The following is a 23,026-nucleotide window of genomic DNA, read 5'->3' on the forward strand; positions in this document are numbered from 1 at the left end:
AAAACGTGTGGCCCATTACATCCTGGGATACAGTGAAAGGCAAAGAGGGGACCGGCCGCTGGGAACCCTAACCCAGAATGAAGAAAGCATCCTGTTGAGGGAAAGGTAATCAGGGGTGGACTGGCCTATAAGGAACTCTGGAGATTTCCTGGTAGGCCCCAGCATCTGGGCCTCTTTTTGTGTGGCATTTTGAAATATTCACATAGGAAAATATTGGGTTTGCTGAAAATGGGCACTATGGGACAACCTTGAAAAATATTTCCTGGGCCTCTTTTGCTTCCCAGTGCACCCCTGAAGGTAATTAGAAGAAATATTGAAGCAAAAAAGCACTCCATGCAGAGGGCACACCAGCAGCATAACCGAGATAAAGTGTGCATGACCTGCGGGTATAGCTATTCTCAGTTTCCAAGGAAGACCCAACATGCGTCCTCATTTTGCATTTTACTCCAAAACATATTAATTACATGTACCTTAAATATGAACTCAAAGCTCGTCGCATGAATGGAGTGGGGGAGTTTTAGCCAGAGAGCCTGATTTGCATATTCTATTATTCATCCCATCCCCCACCACGTGCTTTTAGGTATCCATTGTATACTTGTTCAAGTAATTTCCAAGAACCCCTCCCTCTGTAAGCATGGGCAGTGTGTCAGTGGAGAACATGTATAACATGTATGTAAATATCCTGCTCTCGTATGTATTCCTATGTTCTGCTCCAACTGTTGGGTGCTTAGAAGATCTTGTGCACCAAGAAGAAGTTCCCAACGTGCAGCTGCAACTTACAGCAAAGATGCTTCAAAGTCAAACCAGGAAATGATCAAGGTTCAGGTGGACAATGTTCTCTTCCACTACCTTCAAAAGAGAACAGGACAGACTGTGGACCAGTATTTAAATTGGGTCACATAACAAAAAATGCATAGATATATCAATTATCTGAACCAATATCTGACACAAAGTAGTAATAAATAAATAATCAGTCCTTGCTATTGCAATTTTTTCAAAAACAGTGATATTCGTATTTAATCCGAATATTTTTGCATACATAGACATGTTATCAATAATGAATCATTATACATACATTGATACATGAAATCAGCTTTAAATACTGAAAACCAGAATGTACACACAAAGAAAAGAGGGTGGGGGGCGGGGGGTAGAAAAAGAGACACATGAACATAACATGCATGTTCAAAGATAAGTCAAAAAAAGAAAAGAACACAGTCATGTGAACCCACAAACATTATGCGCCATCGGTACATCGTCCGATCAGATTGGCCTAACATCAATTCCTTGCTGATCATGGTGGCTTTTCCTGAGTAGATGCAATGAATGTAACACGTGTGGGGAATACAGAAGACGGACTAGAGTGAGCACCCACCTGGGTGTGTCCTTCCTGACCGTGGTGATTGTTTCAGGAAAGTGGAACTCATGGTAGAGACGTGTTGGGGGCTGAATACATGTGGAGGTTGTATGTTGTGATCACACCCCTCCAGGGTGGGGTTGTGATCAAGCTCCTTTTGATCATGCTCCTTTGCACGCCACTGTCCGCAAAAGCATCCCCCAGGACTGCTACTGCATTTGACACTACTCTTAGACTCCTTTATCCAGTGTTGGGATCACCTTCCCACCCATTGTCAGCTCTTGGCATGTCTACGGACCAGGGCACGTAGGTGTTTATCCACATAGCTCTTGATGTAATCGTCCTTCACTGTGCTTTGCACAGCACTTTGCTGTCCCTCAGGAGAAGGTGCTCACCATAAATATAGACCCCAGATAAAATGCAGTCAAAGGAGAAATGATTGCAATATGTTAGTGCTGGTTGAGCGCCTGACTTTCAAAAGAAACTATTAAGGGCTAAGATGGGTATGCTGATATTACATAGAAAATATCTCTCTCCAAGGAGCGTGGTATTTCACTCTGCCCCCTGCAGTCACCAAGGGATACCAACAACGGGTCCCTCTCTGGAATTATTCAGATAAGATTTTGGGACAATTTACTGCTTATAGGTCTCCTTTTGGGCAGGTGCTCCATTGGATCATCAGGGGAAAAAAAAAATTGTGGTACAGAGGACAGTTGTGTGTTTCAGCCAAACTGGCATCTTGGACCACCTCCTAAAACATCAGCTAGGTCAACATTGCCCCTGACGCTTCACAACAGTTGATCTCAGTGGACTCAACCTCCCTCTCCAGACTGAAACTCTTCCCCATTTCCCAAAACACTGCCCAGAACAATATCAGCTAGAGGAGAGTGTTTACCGGGACACCGATTCCCATTCCTCTGCTTCCATTGTAATTCCAAAATGGCATAAGCAGCTGGATGAAAATGCGGGGGAGGGGGCAGCATTATCCAGGGCCATGCACCCTCTGCACAACCACTGATGACTGTCTCTCATGCTGCCCCCAATGCTCAGCTTTACTCAGGGGCGATGATTGATGGTAAGTAGGGCCGGCCTGGTGCACACCGGTAGGCACTACAACGCTGTCAGTTATCTAAAATGGAACACTAGAGTTGTCCACAGCAATGAAGGATCCCATGTTTTGTAGCCTAACAAGACATGCAGGAGGGCTGTCACGTGGTTTCTGTATGGAAAGATGTATTTTCGTTCCAAAACTCCATTGTTTTGCAATGTTCCTGTGTGTTTTGCCCCAAACAATGCACATGTCCAAAGGTGATTATTGATGAGCATATTAAATAAGGTATGATTTATTTTTCAATTTAATTGTACTAATATAGAAACAATTTGTATTTGAGCAATGCAGCATAGATTGATGCACTTTTAAAGGGATGGTCTAGTAAAAAATTTTATTTAAAAAATAGATAGGCCACATAAAAAAAAAAATACTAGCATCCTCCGTTTTAAAACTTCCTATGTAAAATTTTGAGCTATTCAAGCTCAAAATTCGAAAAAGCAAGCACAGGGGCGCAGCCATTTTGTGAAATGGAGGCCCTCCTGTGCTGGCTTTTGCGGCACTAATGAAGGAAAAGCCAGCCAGCTGTAGTAAACAAAGTCTACTGCTGGGTGGCTTTCTCTTCATTAGTGCCGGGACTCGGAGGACGCGGACCGGAGACCAGAGCAGGAAAGCTGCAGCTGAATCTCGGTAAGTGCTATTATTATAAAAGGATTTCCATCTAGCTTAGATCCTTACATTTCTTAGTATATTCCTTAATTCACAATTTCTTCGTTTTTAAATAATTCATTCAGATATTGAACAGTGGCAATTTGAACCGTTAGTTTGTTAGTCGCAAATAACCATTTCCATGCATCAGAGTGGTTCATAGGCAATGGATCACGGGTGATTCTGAAAAAATGCTTTTTTCTTATAAAATCAAGATTAGGACATTCAATTAAACAATGCTTTAGAGTTTCTTCCTGTGTTGGTACTTTACACCATCTACAAAAATATTCATTGTCCGGAATTTGCTTTCTTGTTGCCAATACCGATCTAGTGTGCCATAAATTGCATCTAAAACGCAGATACTGATTGCGCATCTGCGGAGAAGGATATTTCTGTAGATACTCAGCCATTTTTCCTAATTTTTTCTGCCCAAATATCGATATATCAAAGTCTTTCATTCTAGAGCATTGTTCTATTGTTATAATCCAATCCATTTGGAATAACTTCATTTTTGCTCTAGCCGGATTAATCAGCAGAATGTCTAAAGAGATATCAGCGTCTGCTAGAGTATTTATAATATTCTGTGTCCAAAGCTTGGAGTAAAAGTCATTTGTGGTGGCTAGATACATTGCTAATATTAAAACAACATTTAAGGAGCCAATATTTAACAAACATTTCCTAAACAGCGCACATCTCTTCCATTGATCCTGTGCATACAAAGATGTCAAACCCAGTTCAAAACGCAATATAGCTTTGGACATGGACATAGGAATGTTTAGGATTTTTTTCCAAAACTTGGATTCTATCCTGTCCCAAAAGTTACGTTGTTTAGGTAATGTAGATTCGACCCCATACGTGAGAATAGGAGTCACTTTTTGTTTATAGAATAGCAGTATATGGGAGTAAGAAAATTTTGCATATTTTTATGTTAATAACCTTGCCTGGGCAATTAGTGGAAGTAATTTCTGAGTGATTCCTACTTCATTTTCATTCTTTCTCAGAGAGTTGGATATCATAATGCCCAGGTATCTATACATATTTACTTTTTCAAGTTGTTCACTTCCCAGGTACCACTGATAGGAGCTAACCTTCAACTGCTTTTTTGGTTTACACACCAATACTTGCGTCTTTGCTGTATTAATCACCAAATTGTTGTCTACTGCATATAAGTTTAATGCATTCAGCATGTTTTGTAAACCACTCGGAGTTTTGGATAATAAAATGAGATCATCTGCATAAAGCAGATAATTTATCGAATACAAACCCAGTTTTGGAGCATCACAAATTATATTCTGGAACACACGGCCTATATCTAAAATTAACAGATTAAACAATGTTGATGCCAGAATGCATCCCTTTTTCAAGCCTCTCTGTGTACGGATATAACCTGATAAAATTCCATCTAAAGTCAATCTTACTCACATGAAAGTAAGCCAATGACTCATCATATGAATTGAAATTAAATTATATTTTATTTATATCGCGCTTGTACACAAGTGTTTAAGAGCGTGACCAGGCAAAAAGGGAGGGGAACAAAGGAGAAAAAACAGAAAAACAGCACTCTTACTAGGCCCAGTGACATTTAAGAAAGCGCAAGTGCATGGGAAAGGAAAATGGGGGAAAAGTGCATGGAAAGGGGGTAAGTCGAAAGTGCGAGGCAGAGGAGAGAAAACATAAATAAATATTAAATAGAATAAATAATAAATACGGGCAATAAACCATGGTAGTGCAGCCAGCAAGTGGCAGGTGAAAGTTAGTCAGAAAGGTATATCTAATAAGTGCAGAAGAAACGTGGGAGGGGGACTGTAGGGGTACAGATACAGAACCTTAGTGCAGATGGTGGCCTGGAGGCAGTGCAGGAGGGTGGCAGGCAGGCCCGGCTCCAGCAGGGGGGCCAGGCCCCCCCAGATCCAGCCCCTGGCCCCCCTAGAAAGGGGGCCATGTAAGTGGTGTGATACACCACTAGTAACCAAGGGAGTGGGGGGATGGATGGCTCTCTAAACATTAATCAGCAACCTCAAAGACATTCTGAGAGGCTGAACTGCAGGATTTGTTTTATTGCCCTAGACAATGATTTATGCCCCACAGCCATGAAAGTACAAATAACCAGAGAGATGGAGAGCCACACACACCTCTACGTGAGGTAGCACACATATTCAAGCAGGCTGCCTACAACTATTTTCTCAAACCTACAATCACAATGTTGATTTCTGTATTTTAAATTGTGTTTATTTTTTGTGAGAATATAATGGTTTTTCACATCATGCTTAATAAAATGGTTAACTGTATCAAGTTATATAAATGACAGGTAAGATGCTTGAGCACAGATTTCTGCGCAAGGTGCGTCACCTGACTTGGGGTCCTTACAAATTACATTCAAAGTATATATTCTGCTGCATTAACTACTTCAGTATAAGTGAAAAGATAAGGTTGGTTGTAACAAAAATGTAATTCTGGAGGGGAGAGTGTAGTAAAATCAAAAAGTGATACATGCAGGGCTTTGAATTAAACATTACCACTACTGTTGCTCTACGCAACATTCCATGACATAATTTTGCAGTATGTCTGTACCATTAGAGAAGGGGACAAGCCATTAGCAAATGACTTTTGGTGCTGCCACCAAAAGGTGCAGGTCATTCTCGATTTCCATCTTCCCTGGAACACAAGTAACCACATGGACTTTTAAGGGCCTGTGGTCTAGAAGTTTGGGACAGGCTTCTGATATTAGTGACAGTGCCAAGGCTGATATGCAAACAATAGTATGCAAGGCTGGCCAGAGCAATGACGGTGGTTTTAATTGATTTATAGATTTTTTACCTATTAGGTACAACCAGAACGCATGCAGTGAAACACAGCTAGGATGGCGATAAAATGTGAGAAGAAACACACATCCTATGGGTGTGTCTGTTCATTTACCCACCTAATGACTAGCCATGGCTGTGTTAATACCTCACCAGAAAAACCTAACGTTTCTAGAACTCTATGAGCAAGCTCTATAACAAAGAACACCAAACATGTTGCTGTATAGGGCCTGTCAGTGTTATATCTAAGCATTCTTTTGAGTGTTTAATTACTTAATTACCTGTGTAAATAAGCTCCTGGTGTAATAAAATTCTCTTAATTTGTGTCTTCAGCCAGTTGATTTTATAAGCACTATATTTGTCAATGCCTCTGTGATTTCACTGAAGTCATGTCTTAAACAAGCAATCACATTCCATCCGTTTTGGCTTGCGACATTTGCCAGGCAATGCCATCATATGCCCAGTTAGTGCCACCATTTTCCAGCTGTTCCCATCTTATGACCAGGTGGTACCCTTATGTGGTGCCCTTATGGAACTGTCTGGCAAATGCCTACCCATGCCTAATCAAAAGCCCAAGCCGTTGGCTTTTCCGATGCATGTTGGCTTCTGTTTGTCTCCCTGAGTTAATGTGTATATGCCCAGATGTGGGTGTCTTGCTGGCTACGCCTTGGGAATCAAGCTGCACTAAGCTAGTCCAACAAAGCCCTACCTGAAAATTATTAGGCTAGGTTGGCAAGTTTTGACAAGTTTTAGATCTTCTCATGTATACTTACCAGTGGGGCTCCGACCTAAATAGAATGTATCTTTGTTTGGAAGCCTAGTCTACTCTGACAGAATGTTTCATGATTCAAACTGATAAGTACTGACTTCATACCCTTAATCTGTTGAGTAACTTTACAGAGTTTGCAAAGTATGATGTAAATCCTGGGTGCTCGGTGTTTAGGCAGTGCCAGAAATTAAACATGAACACCCACAAAATAAACAAAAAAGAGGAGCATTTTCTATAATGTTCCAGGGCAAAGTATATAAGGTGTACATCTTTTATAAATAAAAATCAGTATTTCTATATTTACTAAAGAGTACAATCAGAGGTGGATTTAACATTTCGACAAGGGACACATGCCAATGCCCCTCCCCTGCTCTACATCACCCCTCACATGCAGACATCAGGGCTGAACAGGCCCTACCATTGAGGTTATATCTTTTAACAAGTCTCAGAGGCAGATTATTTACAATAGGATGTGCTATGCCAAATATGCTGTTGATACTCAGTGTCTTTTCACTTTATCAGGTGACCACTCCAAAGACACTGAGGTCATTAATGCCACATACAACCAAATCAAGCTCTGGATGCTGTATAATGGCCTAGCCCTGAATAACTTAAAAACTGAGATTACAATCCTGGGCACCAGCCCCAAGTGGCGCCAGCTTGATCAGTCCTATTCATTCTTTCAAATCGCAGACTGTCTGCTCCCCACTTTGAAAAAACAATAAAAACCTTGGGAGTCACGATTGAGGTCCCATATCAGCAGCCTAGTGTCAAACTCAACATTATATTACATTATACTTTTGGCACAACTCAGACAATTCCTTGAGGCCTGCAGTTGTGCCACCCTAGCCAGGGTGATCATAGGGAGCCGCCCAGACTTCTGTGGCAGCAGTCTACTTGGGGTAGGCAAAGGAGAGCTCAATCGTCTGCAAGCTGTCCAGAACAATGCAGTTAGGGTCGTTATGGGGATGCGCAAAACAGATCATGTCTCAACAGCAAACCGAGCATTACATTGTCTCCCTATTACAAAGAGAATCACGTTTCGTACCCTTTGCATTTCAGGGGCTTGCATGTATGGAATAAGCCCTTTTTATATGGCAGCACAGTTGAAGTGGCTATCTAACAGCCATATTCTAAGATCCAATAACACAGGGTTGCTTTTCACCCCAAAGGCCAAACTGGTACAGGTGCAAAATGGATGCTTCCCGGCCACAATTCCTCACTTGTGGAATACTCTCCTGCCTGATTTGAGGCTTTGTGCCAGTCTTCCCAGGTTCAAACGTGTCCTGAAAACCTTGCCTTTTGAGTAAATGGATCCTTGACCTCCACTAGTTTCTCTCAGGTTTCTCCTTAGGCTTCGCTGAGATTTATGTTTTTTATTGTATGTCATGTCAGCGCTCTTATGCCCCCGGGCCACTGTCATTGTGCTTTAGAAATAAATTCAATAAATAAATAAATTAGAAATGAGAAAAGGTAAAAAGGCAGTGATCATTGCTGTGGCACTTAAAAAAATATATAGGGTTTTAAGAAGCTGTTTAAGTGTGATTGTTAGGTGATTAGTAATTAAGGGGATACAGAACAAGCTGTGTGAAACAATAACCTTGACATGCATTTCATTTCACTTTGTGTCTGTAAGAGATTTTTTGTAAATTCTCATTCATTGCTATGCTGGAGCTTGTAGGCTTCCATTCAGGATGGGGAAAATAAAGCTACAGTCATAAGGGATTCTTTTCCAGGTCAAGCAGAGTGGAAGAAGTGGCGCTAAATGCATTTAGCTCCACTTTGTATGAGCTACAGGATTTTGTATGATTTGCCAAGCGAAGTTGGAGAGCAGATCAGACTTAACAAGGCCCCCCTGCCAAATCCTACTGGCATTCCAGCAGCATGTATTTTTAAGTTGGCTGAAATCCAATGGATTCCTATGAGATATGTCGACTTTTACACGTGGTAAAAGCGGACAGAGTCAAAAGGAATACATTGCGGATGACTCCCACAATCATTAATGGTGTAGGTGATTTAAACTTTTCCAGACACGTAGTGGTAAAGTAAAGATCAAAAGCGATTTTCACCTGTTTTAATCTTTACTTTTCCAGTACTTGGTGGAAACAATTAAAATTAATGAATGGCCCAGTTTGCAAAAAAGCGCAAACAGGAGAATTCTGCTCTATGCAGTTCAGGATTCAAAACAAAATGCCCCACCTTAATCTTTTCATCAATATGTTTCTACAATGATGAATGCATTGTCAAGTTGGTTTATCATGTGACTGGTGCATTTTTTAAGTAAACTGTATACAATTTAGTATTATTTTAGTTATTGAAAGCCAAACTTCAACACATATTTGTACCAACTTGAGCTCTGCAGATGTTTGGTCAAATATCTATATTTCAGGCTACGTTGAAATTATGGCTTTACCACTCAACCAAAGTGTGTGATCCTCAGCATATTTTTTTAATTTCACTATGCCTTGCTTGTTAAACGTAGGTGCCCCTAGAAGGGATTCAGTTTGCATTACAAGCTATTCCAAAAAACCTCACTCATGATTTAATAGATGGCCAGCACAGGCATTAGGATACACACACACACACATCTAACTTTGAAAATATCCAGGCCACATGTATTGAACAAAATTGTCATTCATTACCAGTGAACACATCAAACAAAGAGTCATCTCGGACTATTGCATTTTATAACCAGTATGTAAACAGTATGTACCAGACAATGATGTATAGGGGCATGACAGAGGAGCAAGACCCGCTCCTTCCTGCCATACTCCACCAGGAACGATACCAGGAGGCTGGAATACCCTCAACCAGCACCGTCTGCCTCCTGATGCAGCCCTTACAACCCTAGCACAGCCTTGCACTCTCAAATTAATTAAAATGTGCTGCGAAAATGCAACAAAAAATAACATTTTGTGTTTCAAATTTAATATTGGACATGAACCATTGATGGGAGACATTCAGAATGGGATTAATGTAGGGGTTCAGTTGGAAAGGAGGGGGCATTTGTGGAATGGGTGGGTGAAGGGAGAATTGTATACATGTATATGTTATTGGAGGATATGTTGTTGTGCTCTAAATATTGGTAAGATCAACAAGACTACCTGTATTGATTGGGCATGGTATGTTCTGTTCATGAAATAAAAAAAAGTTAGAAAAAATGTAAATTTGTAGGAAACAAAATCTCCTATTACTTGCTTCAGTATTGTGGGGGGTCTATCTTTCACAACAGGGTGGAGGGAGCACAAGCATCCCCTTCGGGGCCCGCTGGGAGTAGCCACAGCACTCAGGAAGGTATTTGTTGGGCAGACACCATCCATCTGCTCAGCCCTCTCAGAGGAGGAGGCATCGCCCTGAATTCTCCCAAGCCAGTCCAGGAAAGACATGCTGGGTGCTGGGGTGAATAGGTGGCAGGGGAGGTAAATGGGAATGGTGGTTAGGGCAGCTGAAGGAACGTGTCTGGATGGTGAAAGGTGAAGGAGGATCAGATATAATAGTAAGGGGAGAGCAGATGGGAAGGGAAGACAGGTAGATTGATGTTGCAACACGATTTTCCTTGCTTCTCTTTTGCTATGTACTTTTTTATAGAGCTGTGCAAATTTATTTTTGGAGATCTGCAAAATCTGGATCAACGCCAGCACTTTGAATAGGGTTCTCCTAGACCCCCACCCAATGGAATGTGGGCCCCAATGGTCACAACCCTGGCCCACCCAGATGAAAATTCCTGGAGCCGGGCCTGGTGGCAGGGTGAGCAGGTACCTGCACCCGAAAGAACAGAGTGTGGCCAGGTGCACAATGTCAAGAGAAGAAACAGATCAACAGGGGAGAAGGGGGGCAAAGGCAGAGGCAAAGAGGAAGGTCTTGAGAAGTTTCCGGAACCGAAGATGTTTTTCCTCAAGTTTCAAGGTGGCCGGGTGGCTGTTCCAAAGGGAGGCACCAGCCAAAGACAGAGATCTACCCCTATATCATATCACATCAGACAGCTAGGCGTTTAAATCCTAGATAATGTGAACTTGATCTCCCTGCTGGCTTCAACCAATGGAGTTCCAGGTCTTTCACAAGGAGACTAACTGCACAAAGCCAATGCATTATGGGAGTTGAAATAATTGTGTACTGTAGAACAAATTAAGGGGTTCTAACTTTCAAAAATGTGGTATTTTAATCCCTATCCTCTTGAAACTAACATAGTACAACAGATATATTTGTGGAACCTCCTTCCCCCAATTAGCAACCCAAAACACACATGTTCAAAGCGATCCCTCTCATCCACCCTCTCCTTCCCAATCAATCATCAACTTTGCACCTAAAAAAAGAATGTGTCTGCATGTGTGTAGGTTGTATGCTGACATCTATGATGCCCACTCCTTTTCTGTAGTAATGTTTCCCTCCAGAGACCCAGCTGTACTGCATTGGCCGGCATTCGAAAGTTACAAGATTGAATCCCAGTGGCATGCAGCCACTTGGACACCTTGCAGCGAAATGTAGAGCCGCTGACCCAAGACCTGCGTCAGTTTCAGTGTACGCACGACTCAGCCCTGGCAGGTGCATGAGCCAATCAGGAAGCTCGGAACACAGCTGTATTCACATGTATAAACCGGCGTTCATTGCTTTCCAAGTGCTGCTCGCCCCTTGTCCTGTGCCTTGCTTTCCCCCCCCAGTACCAGTGACCCTGCAGTGTGGGCAATGAAATCTCTTGCCAATACAAATAAACTCATTAATAAATGGAGCCTAGTTCTTGCACTATGCTTGTTAAGATGGATTTTTGAACTCTGACCTGGAGGGGCAGAGGTTCAGAAGGCCAGCCTAGTGTCTTGGAACGGAGTAACCTCTGGACAAGCCAGACCAATCAGGGTAGAAATGGTGGCAGTCAGAACTAAGTCTCAAGAGGGGTGAGGGTGACTGAAAGACCTCAATCAGCACACAAAGCAAGGATACTTACAAATTACTCCAGACAGGTGTTATATTAAAAATATAGATGCATTTATTACAAGGCCTTTGTAACATCAACCATAGCAAAGAATCACAATAATACTGAAGTAAACCGACACATCACAATCAATACAATATATTTACAAGACCTAGGGGTCTAAGGAGTTAAAAGCACGAATTATGTAGACCACCTAGATGGGGAGGAAAACAGGCAGTGCAAGTAATCATTAGACCCAGTTCAACATCAGAAATTAACCTAACTAAGAGGCAGTCCAAGTCCTACGAAGAGAGGAGCCTTATGCTCAATAGTACATGCACGAGCTTGTGCCAATGGACAAAATAGGGTCTCTTCAAGGGTCTCTGACAGTTCAGGAAGGTGGATGAGGCAATGAAGAACAAGTCCCCACTACTCAAGCAAGACCTCCACTTGCGGGCAGAGGCAGGGTGAGAGTGGGGGATGGAGCAGCTATTTCGCAACAGTGGTAGAAAAGAAATGGGTTACTACGCTAGGGGCCACCGGTTGGGGTATGGACTACTCACCGGTACCCGACGCAGGCAGACCCAGACTTCGTCAGTTCAGTTCACTTTGCTGGCAGGTTCGGATGCGACAAGCAGGATGTCTCAACACTGTGTAGTTTCCGCGGTAGCAGGTTTCAGGGTCAAGGGGGTCACAAGTGCAGCGAACTTGCACAGGTCGTTGCCGCAGCAGAGCAACACGCTAACCGCCTTTACTCCGGTCCAGGCGCACTTGTCTCACTACAGACCTGGGAATGCCAAGTGTACGAAATTTGGTGTGAGGGTGCCGGGGACACAGAGCAAGCAAGGTACCTAGTTTCGAGGGCTTCCTCAAAACGGCAGCGGTGACAGAGAAAACGTCCCGTGTTAGCTGGTCAGCCCACTGGTTGGCCCAGGGACACTTCCGAAGAGGCTTACTTGCAGGGTTTGATGAAGGTGCCAAGAATAGTTTGTCCCACTATTCCAATGGGTCGAAGCACCTTCGCTGACCTTGTAGGATGATCAGATGCTGAGGGGTCTCACAGGGCGACAGCGGGCTGAGGGTGCCAAACCTTCCAGCGGGTCACCAGCGGTTCCTCGACTCGGCTTCTTGTTGCAGGATACTTGGCTCCTTATCCTTTGTTCGTGTAAACTCAGGAGATCAACATGGTAGTGGTGTTTCTGGCCTCCTCTTATCCAAAGTTCCCTTTGCGCCAAAACGGAGTGGACCCAATGGGAGATCTGCTCAAAAACACTGACTCCATACGTGGACCAATCACGGACCAGAGTGGTCCCAGGCATTCAGGACACCCCCGACTCTCTGGCACCCAGGATGTGTATTGGGAACAGACATCCCAACCCACATCCTGCAGGCACACAAACAAGGCATGCATAAGCCCGCGAAAGCTTTGGGTTTCGTGGAAAGTGCATGACCAAATAAGGATTGACCCGGGTCGGCTCGACCTGGGGAAGGTGAAGGGGCAAGATGGCCAAAGGACAGGACAAAGAACCGTGTGGCATGGCCATTTTGGAGCCAGGCCACCTATTTGTGCCAAACGCGGTAAGCGCGGATAACATGTCAAAAAAGGGATCAAAACATAATAATAATAATAATTTTATTGTGATTTAGTTTACAATGAAACTTTACACATAAAATATACCTTAAGTAAGAACAAAGTTATAACGAGAAAAAACCTCAGTAATTAACAAAAAACATTGCATAAGAAATTACCAAGAAAGGCAAAACATTAAATTCTCTAAATATACATATCCTAAAAACCATATAAAACATCTTCATTTTAGATTCACATTTACAAAAGTTCTGGAACCGGATCTTGCCACATACTACCACATATTCTCCAATGAGAAGAACATAAGATAAAAGATACCTGCCACCAGTCCTGTCCGTGACACACCTGCACAGTTCAAAATAAATCCAGCAAGAGTTTCTAGGGCCTTTGGAATGACTAGAGACCCAAGGGTGCGGTAAAGTAAGTTACATCGCACTCTTGTAACATGTTGCACAGAAGCTGCAACATGAGGAAAGGACTAAGGCAAACAAAGTCTCCCAGTACTGACTGTCTTAAGGGCATGTCAGTTTCCCCATAAGAATTGAGCGAAAGCCCAGAGGAGTGCGGCTGAGGGCTGCGCTACTCTGGCAAAGGTTAGATCAGGGTGTAGAACCGCAGCAAAAAGTGTGGCGGTTGGCACATGGAGGGAAATTACATTCAAATATGAAATCTTTCCTAACAATGTTGTCCCAGTGAAATGGGAGTCCCTTTTCAGTGTCGATTATGTCACCATAATCAGCATAAAGGCATTCCCAGTCACCGGTGCAGTGCTACAGGATCCAATGTAAGTTACATTACATTTTTGTTTTGTTTTGTTTAAGTATGTTTGAGCTGTTAGCACCTGCACCCCAGTTTCATGGATACTAATGGTGATATCAGGTGAGGCAGCATGCGAACCCTGTTGGTAGCGCCCCTGCCGCCTACGTAGAGACGCTCGCTTCGCTCGGACCCTTACGTTAGGTAGAAGGCCGTTGCCGACTCCTCAGTTAATATCCCTCAATAACAATTGTATGCTTACACATGAGAAAGTATGTTTGAATACTCATCTATATTTTAGACTTGTGCAATGTGGGAGTGGATCATTGCCTTCTGTACACCCGTCCCAAGTGGAGTGAACACTTAATGCATATATGGACGATGTGCGTGTGTGCCTGCAGGTGCCATTAATGCTCTTGACAAATGCACGTTGTTTTCAAGGCCATCTTACAATGTACCATGAAGATGTGGGGCCCATCTGAAAGGTGCTCTGGTTGACTTCAAAAAGTCAATGGCCCTCATTACAACACCGGCGGTAACCAATGGTGCTATTAGCACCATGGTTGCTGCCGCTATTGTAATGAGTCCGCCAATGGTAAATGGGGAAATACCGCCCCATTCCAAGGTTGGCGGGGTGGTAATTCCCCATTTACCATTGGCCATTCCCCATTCCCATTTTTGCCCCATAGGGCTCAATGGCACTGGGGAAGGCGGTAATTACGGTACCGCAAATTGCGGTACCGTAATTACCTCGGAAGTCTCTTTGCGGGTCCCTACTTTAACGGCTGGTCCAGACCAGCCGTTAAGGTCGGGAGCCGCAAAGGGACCTCGTAATCAGGCGTTAAGGGTTTAACGGCGCTGACACCTTTTACGGCGCCGTTAAACCCTTAAAGCCAGGGTCGTAATGACCCCCAATATCAACAAACAAATGACTAAACCAGTCCATCAAACGATAGGATGCCTTATTAACTGAACTCTGAGGAGCTGTGAGGGGAGACTGGGGCACATTTTAAAAAGAGGGAATGAGGGAGGAAGGAAGGAAGGAAGGAAGGAAGGAAGGAAGGAAGGAAGGAAGGAAGGAAGGAAGGAAGGAAGGAAGGAAGGAAGGAAGGAAGGAAGGAAGGAAGGAAGGAAGGAAGGAAGGAAGGAAGGAAGGAAGGAAGGAGAAAAGAGAGGAAGGAAGGAAGGAAGGAAGGAAGGAAGGAAGGAAGGAAGGAAGGAAGGAAGGAAGGAAGGAAGGAAGGAAGGAAGGAAGGAAGGAAGGAAGGAAGGAAGGAAGGAAGGAAGGAAGGAAGGAAGGAAGGAAGGAAGGAAGGAAGGAAGGAAGGAAGGAAGGTTGGTTATATGTGTGAATCAAACTCATACAGTCAGTGTATTGCTGTTTAAGAATTGTATCGCCCCGTATTTGCATCTATAAAATCAAACAGGATACGTGTGTGTGCACGTTGAAGAATTGGGCCCACATCCCTTCACAGGATGTTTGTAGATCATCACAAGATGTTAGTGGGTTATCGATTTAAACTCTGCAGACAGTGAATTCACCGCACACTCCCAACCCCCCCACACACTGTTCCAAAAGCAGCTCTGGCGGAGGCTCGCTCATTACTCCTTCACTGTGAGAGGACACTGCACTTCCAGAGTGCAGTGAACCTTGCCCAATCCGGCAGGTGTGCACTAACTCCCCAGGCGCTGTGACTGGCGTCATGGAGTCACTCTGCTCCTCTCTCTTTCTTTTTCTTCCGCTGCCCTGTGACTTGGTTCAATATTTCCTTCTGTCGTCAATCAATCTCTTTCTGTCGCCTCTTCCATACGCTCCCTCTTGACCTCCTCTCTCTCCCTCTCTTCTGCCATTTCCTGTGCCCCACTCTCCCTTTCTTTTACTCTACTTCTCGCAACACTGCTATCCCTCATCTGACCTCACTTTAATTCTCTAAGTCATTCTTTCTTCCCCTTCCCAGCTCCCTCCCTCCACCTCGCCACTTAACTTCACTCTCCTTCTCTCGCTCCCTCTCTCTTGCTGCCAAGCCCCACTCCCTCTGTCTACGTTTATTACTCTGCTTCTCTCTGTCTCTCTCGTTCCCTATCTCGCCTCCTCTCCTTCCTTCTCGGCCTTTCTCTCCAATGTATGTACTGCTATCGGATACCCCGCCTCCCTTTCCTCACACGGATCCTAAGGTCCCTGTAGAAGGGCTGTTCCCTTAGTTCTTCCTGTATCTTCTTCACAACATAGTATATCTGCTCTCTCTGCCCTCAAACTCCCCCACCCTCCATCATGCACACGCTGCCCACACCATCCCTTTCTCCCTTATCCAATCTATCTAGCCGACCCAGCTCTCTCTTTTACTCCTTAGAATGATCCATTAACTGTGGATTCAGAGCCGGCTCAAGGGGTTATCAAGTGGTGCGGTGACACCGGGGCGCGCGCCGCCAACTCTCGCGATGTAAAGTGTCATGTAAATTGCATGACATTTTACATTGTGTGAGCTGGCGGCTTCTTTTATCTGGAGGCCCCGTTTTCTAATACAAAGTCATTGGCCCTCATTACAAGTTTGCAGTGCAGGAAAAGTGCTGGAAAAAGTGCCAGTAATTTTGTGACCGCCACTTTTCCTGCCCGGCAAAACTACAAGTTTACCGGTGAGAGCTCGTTGATTTATCTCCAGCTCTTAAGACCCCCACTGGCAAAAAACAGCAGGTATTTCTGACACTGGTATTAACGTGCCGGAAATACCTGCCAATCCCCGATGGAATGGGGAATGAACACTGTTGCTGGCACCTGGAATATCCTGGAATTACCGGGCTTTCAGATGGTCTGTTTCCCGGTGTCCTGCAAGAATTACCAGCGGGATACCAGGGAAACTTCTGGGCAATGCTGCAGTGCCTCACAAAGCGAGGCAGGGTAACTGCTGTTACCCCCTCTCTGCTCCTCTCCTCCCCCACGTCGAAGAGACACGCAGTCTGTACAACACAATGCTGAGGAAGATTGAGGTGTGAGCAATCCCCTCACCCTTTCCTTCATGCAGCAAGGTGCTAAGCACCTAAGGAAACCAACAGGCAGGCAGGGATCAGGTTCAAAGACCTGCCCCCCCGGGGGGCCAGATAGTCGGCTATCCGGCCGGGGGCTGAAATATAACAGCCCCCACTACTATACATATCAAACACCCAGGGCTCCCCTGGGTCTTATAAATACAGAGCAGCATGCTCTGAGAAAACACAATCAGTTTGTGGACCCTGAACGGGGACCCAAGCACACAGGAGGTGCACTGTTTACTCAGTGCCTTCCAAACCTTTGCTTTTTTACCACAAAACCCTTCCACCCTACAAATAACAGAGAAGAACAAAGGAAAAGAAGTACAGGGCACTGTACGGTGCCCACAACAAGTCGTGGGACATGAGAAGGCAGGCACGGGCCAGAGGGGGTAACCCCAAGGCCCGGTGCCCAAAAATATTTTTATTATCTATGATACGTGATTATTGTTATTTGCATAACCATATCTGTACAATAAAACCTACGGCCTTTTATTGCCAACACTTGACAAACAATCTATGAGACAAATTATTCTGGGTGAGGGTATGGGATCGGCAATTTATAAATATGCATGCATATGGGTTCAGCAGTTATAACGAGGGCCGTTGACTGACACTTTACATGACAGTGAGTAACCGAGGCACAGCACAAGCATTCAAGAATCACGCTGCACCTTTGCATTCTGGTATAGTGTCTCGGGAGGATAGCTCAGGGGCAACACACTCATCTTGGAAATAAGACGACGCGGGGCAACACGTGCCATTACATTTACAATAGTCTAGCGGCAGGGCGGTGCAGGTGGGGGGCCACAAATCCCACAAAGGTCGCTGGTAGACCTGAGACCAGCACTGTGTGGGTATGAGCCTGATAACCATAAGTGAAGCACGAACAGGCCGTGGACCACACGACACCCTAAATATGATGTTGTATGCCTTTCGATAGGCCACGTGACCCTCTGTTTCCTCCCTATATCCCTACCCCTAAAACTGTCGAAGGCCTATTGGCAGCCCTGCTTTCCCAGCCACCGCACATCAGATGAAGTCACCAGGCGCACCCCTACTCCGAGCGGCCTCTGTCGGGTTAACGGGACTCACCCTCACATACTGGTGAAAGGCGCATTAACCATTCGTCGGAACTCTACTTCTCTAACGGTACGTGAACGTGCACACGGCTCCAGCGTATGTGTCAGTGTCAAGCAGCCTATAGTCGGGTGTGGGGGGGGGGGTGGCGTTACATCATGGGATGGAGGGAAGTCACATCGCCGCAAAGCGACCGCGTACGTAGCGCGCTCATGCGGCTACCACTCTGTTACGGTGAAGCACATTTCCCTCAACATTTGGGTTTCATAGTACGGGACTTCAGTGAACATGCCATGCCTAAGCAAGCTGTATATACTGCACGCTGCCAAGCTCTGCGGAGAGTTCATACCCGCACGGCTGCACGTGGGTTCAAGAGGGCAGCCGCGAGTGCGACTTCTGAAAGCAACTCTGTGGCGTGCCACCCCAGCAGCACGTGCGCGTGGCCAAAGCGCACAGTTGCTCGTTTCCCGCAGGGGCACGTCTTACACCTGCGAACACCTGTATCGTGTACATATTCAACTACGTGCGGACATCTATACAATGCGTACAACTGACACCCCTAGAGCATGAGCAAACATGTGGGCGTGTGCAGCGAGTGCACCTCGGCCATGTGTGCAGATATGTCAGCAAGAGCATGCGGTAAGTACGCGCTTCTAGTGTATGTGCGAGTTTGGCACGTGAACGTCGGGCACACGTGCACATCTGCTAGGTTCCATTAGAATCATTATCTCTTGTGCAGTACGTGTATATCTGCACGTGGGCACGCCGTTTGCATGGACGCCTACACACGGGGCTCACACTAAAATCTCCGAGCTATGGACGCGACCCTATCGTGTGCAGTGCAGCCAGGTCTAGAGCGCGCGCATATTTGCATTGTGCGATCGTATTATATGATGGTATGGAAGCTGCGGTCTCCATAATACGCAGAGTCCGCGGACTCGCTGACAATACGCTGGTGCTGGAAGTGTCAGCAGGCGCACGTGGACAATACGTTAGACCCGCAAAGCCAGCCCCTGGATGCGAGCCTATGAACCACGTGGCATCCCCTGATGTGCAAGGGGCTGGCGCTACAGGTGCGCTCCATGCATTGATATCGGCAGCCCGACAGCCGTGTCCCTTCTTTCACGCACCTCGCTCCCTCCCCCCAGCTCGTGACATGCCCCGGGTACTCACACTGCTGTTGTGCCCTGACCAGTGCACCATGGCTTGGTTGTGCGCAGAATCCCCGGTCAGGGCGAAGGTGGTGCTGGTCAGCCGCAGCTCCTCGGCCCGGAACCGTGTCCCTTTGCCCTGCTCCGCGGGCGGGTCTATGCTCTGCCCTCTGGACACGCGCTTACTCTCCGCGGAGGACGGAGTCCGCAGAGCCTTCCCTGGAGCCGGGATCCCGTCCGACCGCTCCACCTGCTCACCCCCGTCCTGCTCCCCCAGCAGATGAGGGCTCCTCCGCCTCCTTAGCAGGGGCGACCAGGTGGCTTTTAGCCTTTCCACACCAGGTGCCACGTTCGGCTCCGACATCTGACTTTTCATGTCTGACTTTGCCTCCTCTCCAATAACTTGAGCATGTGTTGGGGCCGACACCGAGGGCTGCGCCCCCTGCGTGGCGGTGAATGGACGCTGGTCGCCCAGCGCAGGTAATTTTGATAGCACACTTCCATGAAATTGAGGACTGACGGGGCGAAGGTCACCCGCAGATACTTCTGACTCTGATGCCAAGTCCATAGGGCTCGTGGCCTCAACGCCCCTGGCAGATCCTGCCAGTGCTGAAAAAGTGTCCTGCTGCACGGGCCTCTGCAGCAAGTCCCGGCCCGGTCCTTTATTCCCCGAGAACTTGTCGGGCGGCACAGAACTCTTCAGAAGGTTTCCTTCGGGTCCTACTGACGTGGAAATCGCGCCGTGCGCCACGGGGGTCTGTAGCATGTCTCCATCGGCGACTTTTAATTGCGTGAAAGGCCCTGAACTCTGTAGCACGTCTCCGCTGGATCCTTTTAATAACGTGTACTTGCCTTGCTGGGCAGCACTCGGAAGCAGGTCCCCAGGTGTTTGCAGTGGAGTAGAGCTGCCCTGCAGGGTAGATCTCGGAAGCAGGTGCCCTCCGTTTGCTTTTGATGCTGAAAACTTCTCTTGCTGTGGAGCACGTTGGAGCAGGTCCCCCGCGTTTGCTTTCACTGAGGTGAACTTGCCCTCCTGGGCAGAATTCTGTAGCGGATCTCGACCGGATGCGTTTAATGGTGATAGCCGGCCTTGCTGTTCAGGGGTCTGCTCTTTCAATGAGATCTTGTCTTTGCGGGCATTGTTGGTGGGGTCAAAGCCCCCATTTGCCTCCCCTGGTGCTGCTAAGGCGGCGCTGTCAATAGGGCTTCCAGAGAACACGTTTATCTCATAGCCATGTAATGCTGACATCTGGGTGCTTCGGTCAGATGCCCTGGAATCTACCCCAAAGCGTGGTAACTTTCCCGGGATAGATGGGCTGTCTCTGCCAGGCTCCCGGCGCAGGATAACTCCGTCGGCATCCTCCATTCTCCTCCTGCCTTGAGCTGCCCCTTCCCAGTCCCCACTCCCCATATCCCCCCTGCCCGTGCTCAGGCTCAGCACTCCGTACTGCAGCAGCTGCACCCGGGGTTGGCATGCTCTGCAACTTATCTCTGCTCCGGAGAAGCCGAGAGTGCAGAGCAGCAGCCAGGTCCAGAGGAGGGAAGCCGGCCAGCCTGGCCGCAGACCCGCCGCCACCACCAAAGCCGCTGTCTTCTCCATGAATAATCCGCAATGGGGCTGCTGCGCGAATGGATCAATCGGACAAAAACTCCATGGAAGTTTGAACGGAGCCCGGGCAGGTGCAGCTCGGAGAGGAGGAGAGCGCAGCAGCTTCTGAGGAGATGCGGATCGGGAGGGAGCCGCCGCACGGGGGAGGAGCGCTCAGGAAGCACTGACTGGAGGAAGGCAGCGGCACTCTTACTATCACCCCTCCCTCCCGGGGCTGAGTGAACGACGGGGGCCAGTGTGTGCACAAAATAGCCCCACCCTCGGGGAGTGCTCGCTGGGAGTTTCATTCCTTGTTATGATTCCTCCTCCATCTGGCGTGTTGCTTCTTTAAGGTGTAATCGTTATGTGATCAGTGGGCAGCGCCGCATGATTCGAGTATGTGATTATTTTTTTACCATGCCAGCATCGATATATTGTGTTATTTCCCAGACACATGTGTTGACTTATTTAGGAAATTGCTCACACTAGTGCCCCCCCCAATTTTTTTTATAGTGAATACAGTGTGATTGTTAGTATTATGTGTATTATTATTATTATTATTATTATTATTATTATTATTATTATTATTATTATTATCATTATTATTTTCTTGATAATTGAAACACTGTGGGAGTAAATGAGTTGTAGATGGCACCATGTTGACAGAGGACCACCAGGGCAGGTGCTCTAATCCCACTTCTACTTTAATACATTGATGGATCCTGCTGTAATCTGCTCTGCATGATTTGGTTCCTTTAGACAGATGTGAATAGCGCTTAGAAGCAGTTTACATGCAGATTCGAACCCCTACATAAAGCATACACGTTTTCAATTAAGTTTGCGTAATTCATCATATGCTATGTATGCTGCAGTCCAAGAAACTAGGAACACAATGCATCATCGGAGTGACATGTTTCAGTCATGATGTGCAGCTCTCATAATAAATCATACAATTCTCATGTCGTAGGCTTCCTAGATCTGCAACATTGTTCTGGTGCATGGACCCCAACCCCTGTAAAATAAGAAGCACCCTAATGTGTTTAACATGTTCTTATCATATTTGGAAGGCCAATTTCAATATTCAACAGTATCATCTGAATCACAATTAGACACACGTTTAACAGAGTAAAAGATATACACCTTTTATTCACAAGAGAGCTCCAGTAACCAGAGGCAGGTTAATGTCTGGGCACGTTCAGTCCAGAGAATAGTATGACCCAGTGGCATGTTGAGATCGACGGTTATGTACATGTTGTCTCCATGAGGTAAATTGTATGTAAATATTCAATCCAGAGAATAGTATGACCCAGTGGCATTTTGAGATCGACGGTTATGTACATGTTGTCTCCATGAGGTAAATTGTATGTAAATATTCAATCCAGAGAATAGTATGACCCAGTGGCATTTTGAGATTGACGGTTATGTACATTTTGTCTCCATGAGGTAAATTGTATGTAAATATTTCCCATTGATATGTTTGCAGCTAATCCCTAAAGCTGAGCACATTTTCCTGTTCACGGGGTCGAAAAACCCAACCCTAGACTACTTTTTAAGTAATAGTTTGCAGAGTTCCATTACCCTTTGAACACCGGACGGGAATAGTGTACACATTGGTAAGGTCAGAAGCATATGACAGGCGTGCATTATAGACGTAAGCACCCATGCTGTGTCGCAGTTTATTAGGTGTTCACACTCAACTCAGAGGGTTCCTTTCTCCCCCAAGCAAGGTGACGCACAATGAAGCGCTTTTTATTTCAAGTTCACTTTGGTGAGGCCTCAACCCGCCTCACACCCAACCCCAACAAATACCCTGTGTCACAAATGGACTAGGAAGCAGGCCGTGTATAGTATGCATTTATTTATTTACAGTTGGACAAAGAAAACCAGTAGCCAATATCAGCCACCAACGCTGCAGCAACACCTAATATCACAACAATAACTCTGTTACTAAAACAACACAGGTACTATTTTGAAACATGCAGTCACAACTTACAACACATTTGATTTCAATTTAACCAATAGAAAACATTGACAATACAATGGAAAAATAGTTTTGCAACACACATTCAATGGACCGACAATGCTTTGGGATTCTGGTTTGGGGGGCAAGGTCATAAATGGGAAAATTCTTTTTTAGGCTTCTGTTTGAAAGGCACAGTTGGGAAAATGCCCCAGGCCCCGGGTCGTACAAAGTATGGAGCAATGGGGGGTCTGGGGGGGTTGGGCGAAGGGTGGGGGGCAGAGAAGGCG

General features: G+C 45.9%; 1 protein-coding gene across 5 annotated transcripts in view; it reads right to left on the reverse strand.

Annotated features, from left to right (window-relative positions):
- LOC138473193 (VPS10 domain-containing receptor SorCS1-like) overlaps window positions 1-21,041 on the reverse strand; it is a 3,088,785-nt gene extending 3,067,744 nt beyond the window's left edge. For 2 of the 5 annotated variants that reach the window (XM_069611754.1, XM_069611755.1), the window contains exon 1: window positions 19,211-21,041. In XM_069611754.1, coding sequence (XP_069467855.1) covers window positions 19,211-20,788 — 1,578 coding nt within the window. In that variant the 5' untranslated portion in view covers window positions 20,789-21,041. The remainder of the gene's footprint in view (window positions 1-19,210) is intronic. The other 3 variants (XM_069611758.1, XM_069611757.1, XM_069611756.1) reach the window with 2 other exon arrangements.
- Between the last annotated feature and the right edge of the window lie 1,985 nt (window positions 21,042-23,026).

This window comes from Ambystoma mexicanum, chromosome 8 (assembly GCF_040938575.1).
Source record: "Ambystoma mexicanum isolate Mex_15411 chromosome 8, UKY_AmexF1_1, whole genome shotgun sequence".
Classification (NCBI taxonomy): domain Eukaryota; kingdom Metazoa; phylum Chordata; class Amphibia; order Caudata; family Ambystomatidae; genus Ambystoma; species Ambystoma mexicanum.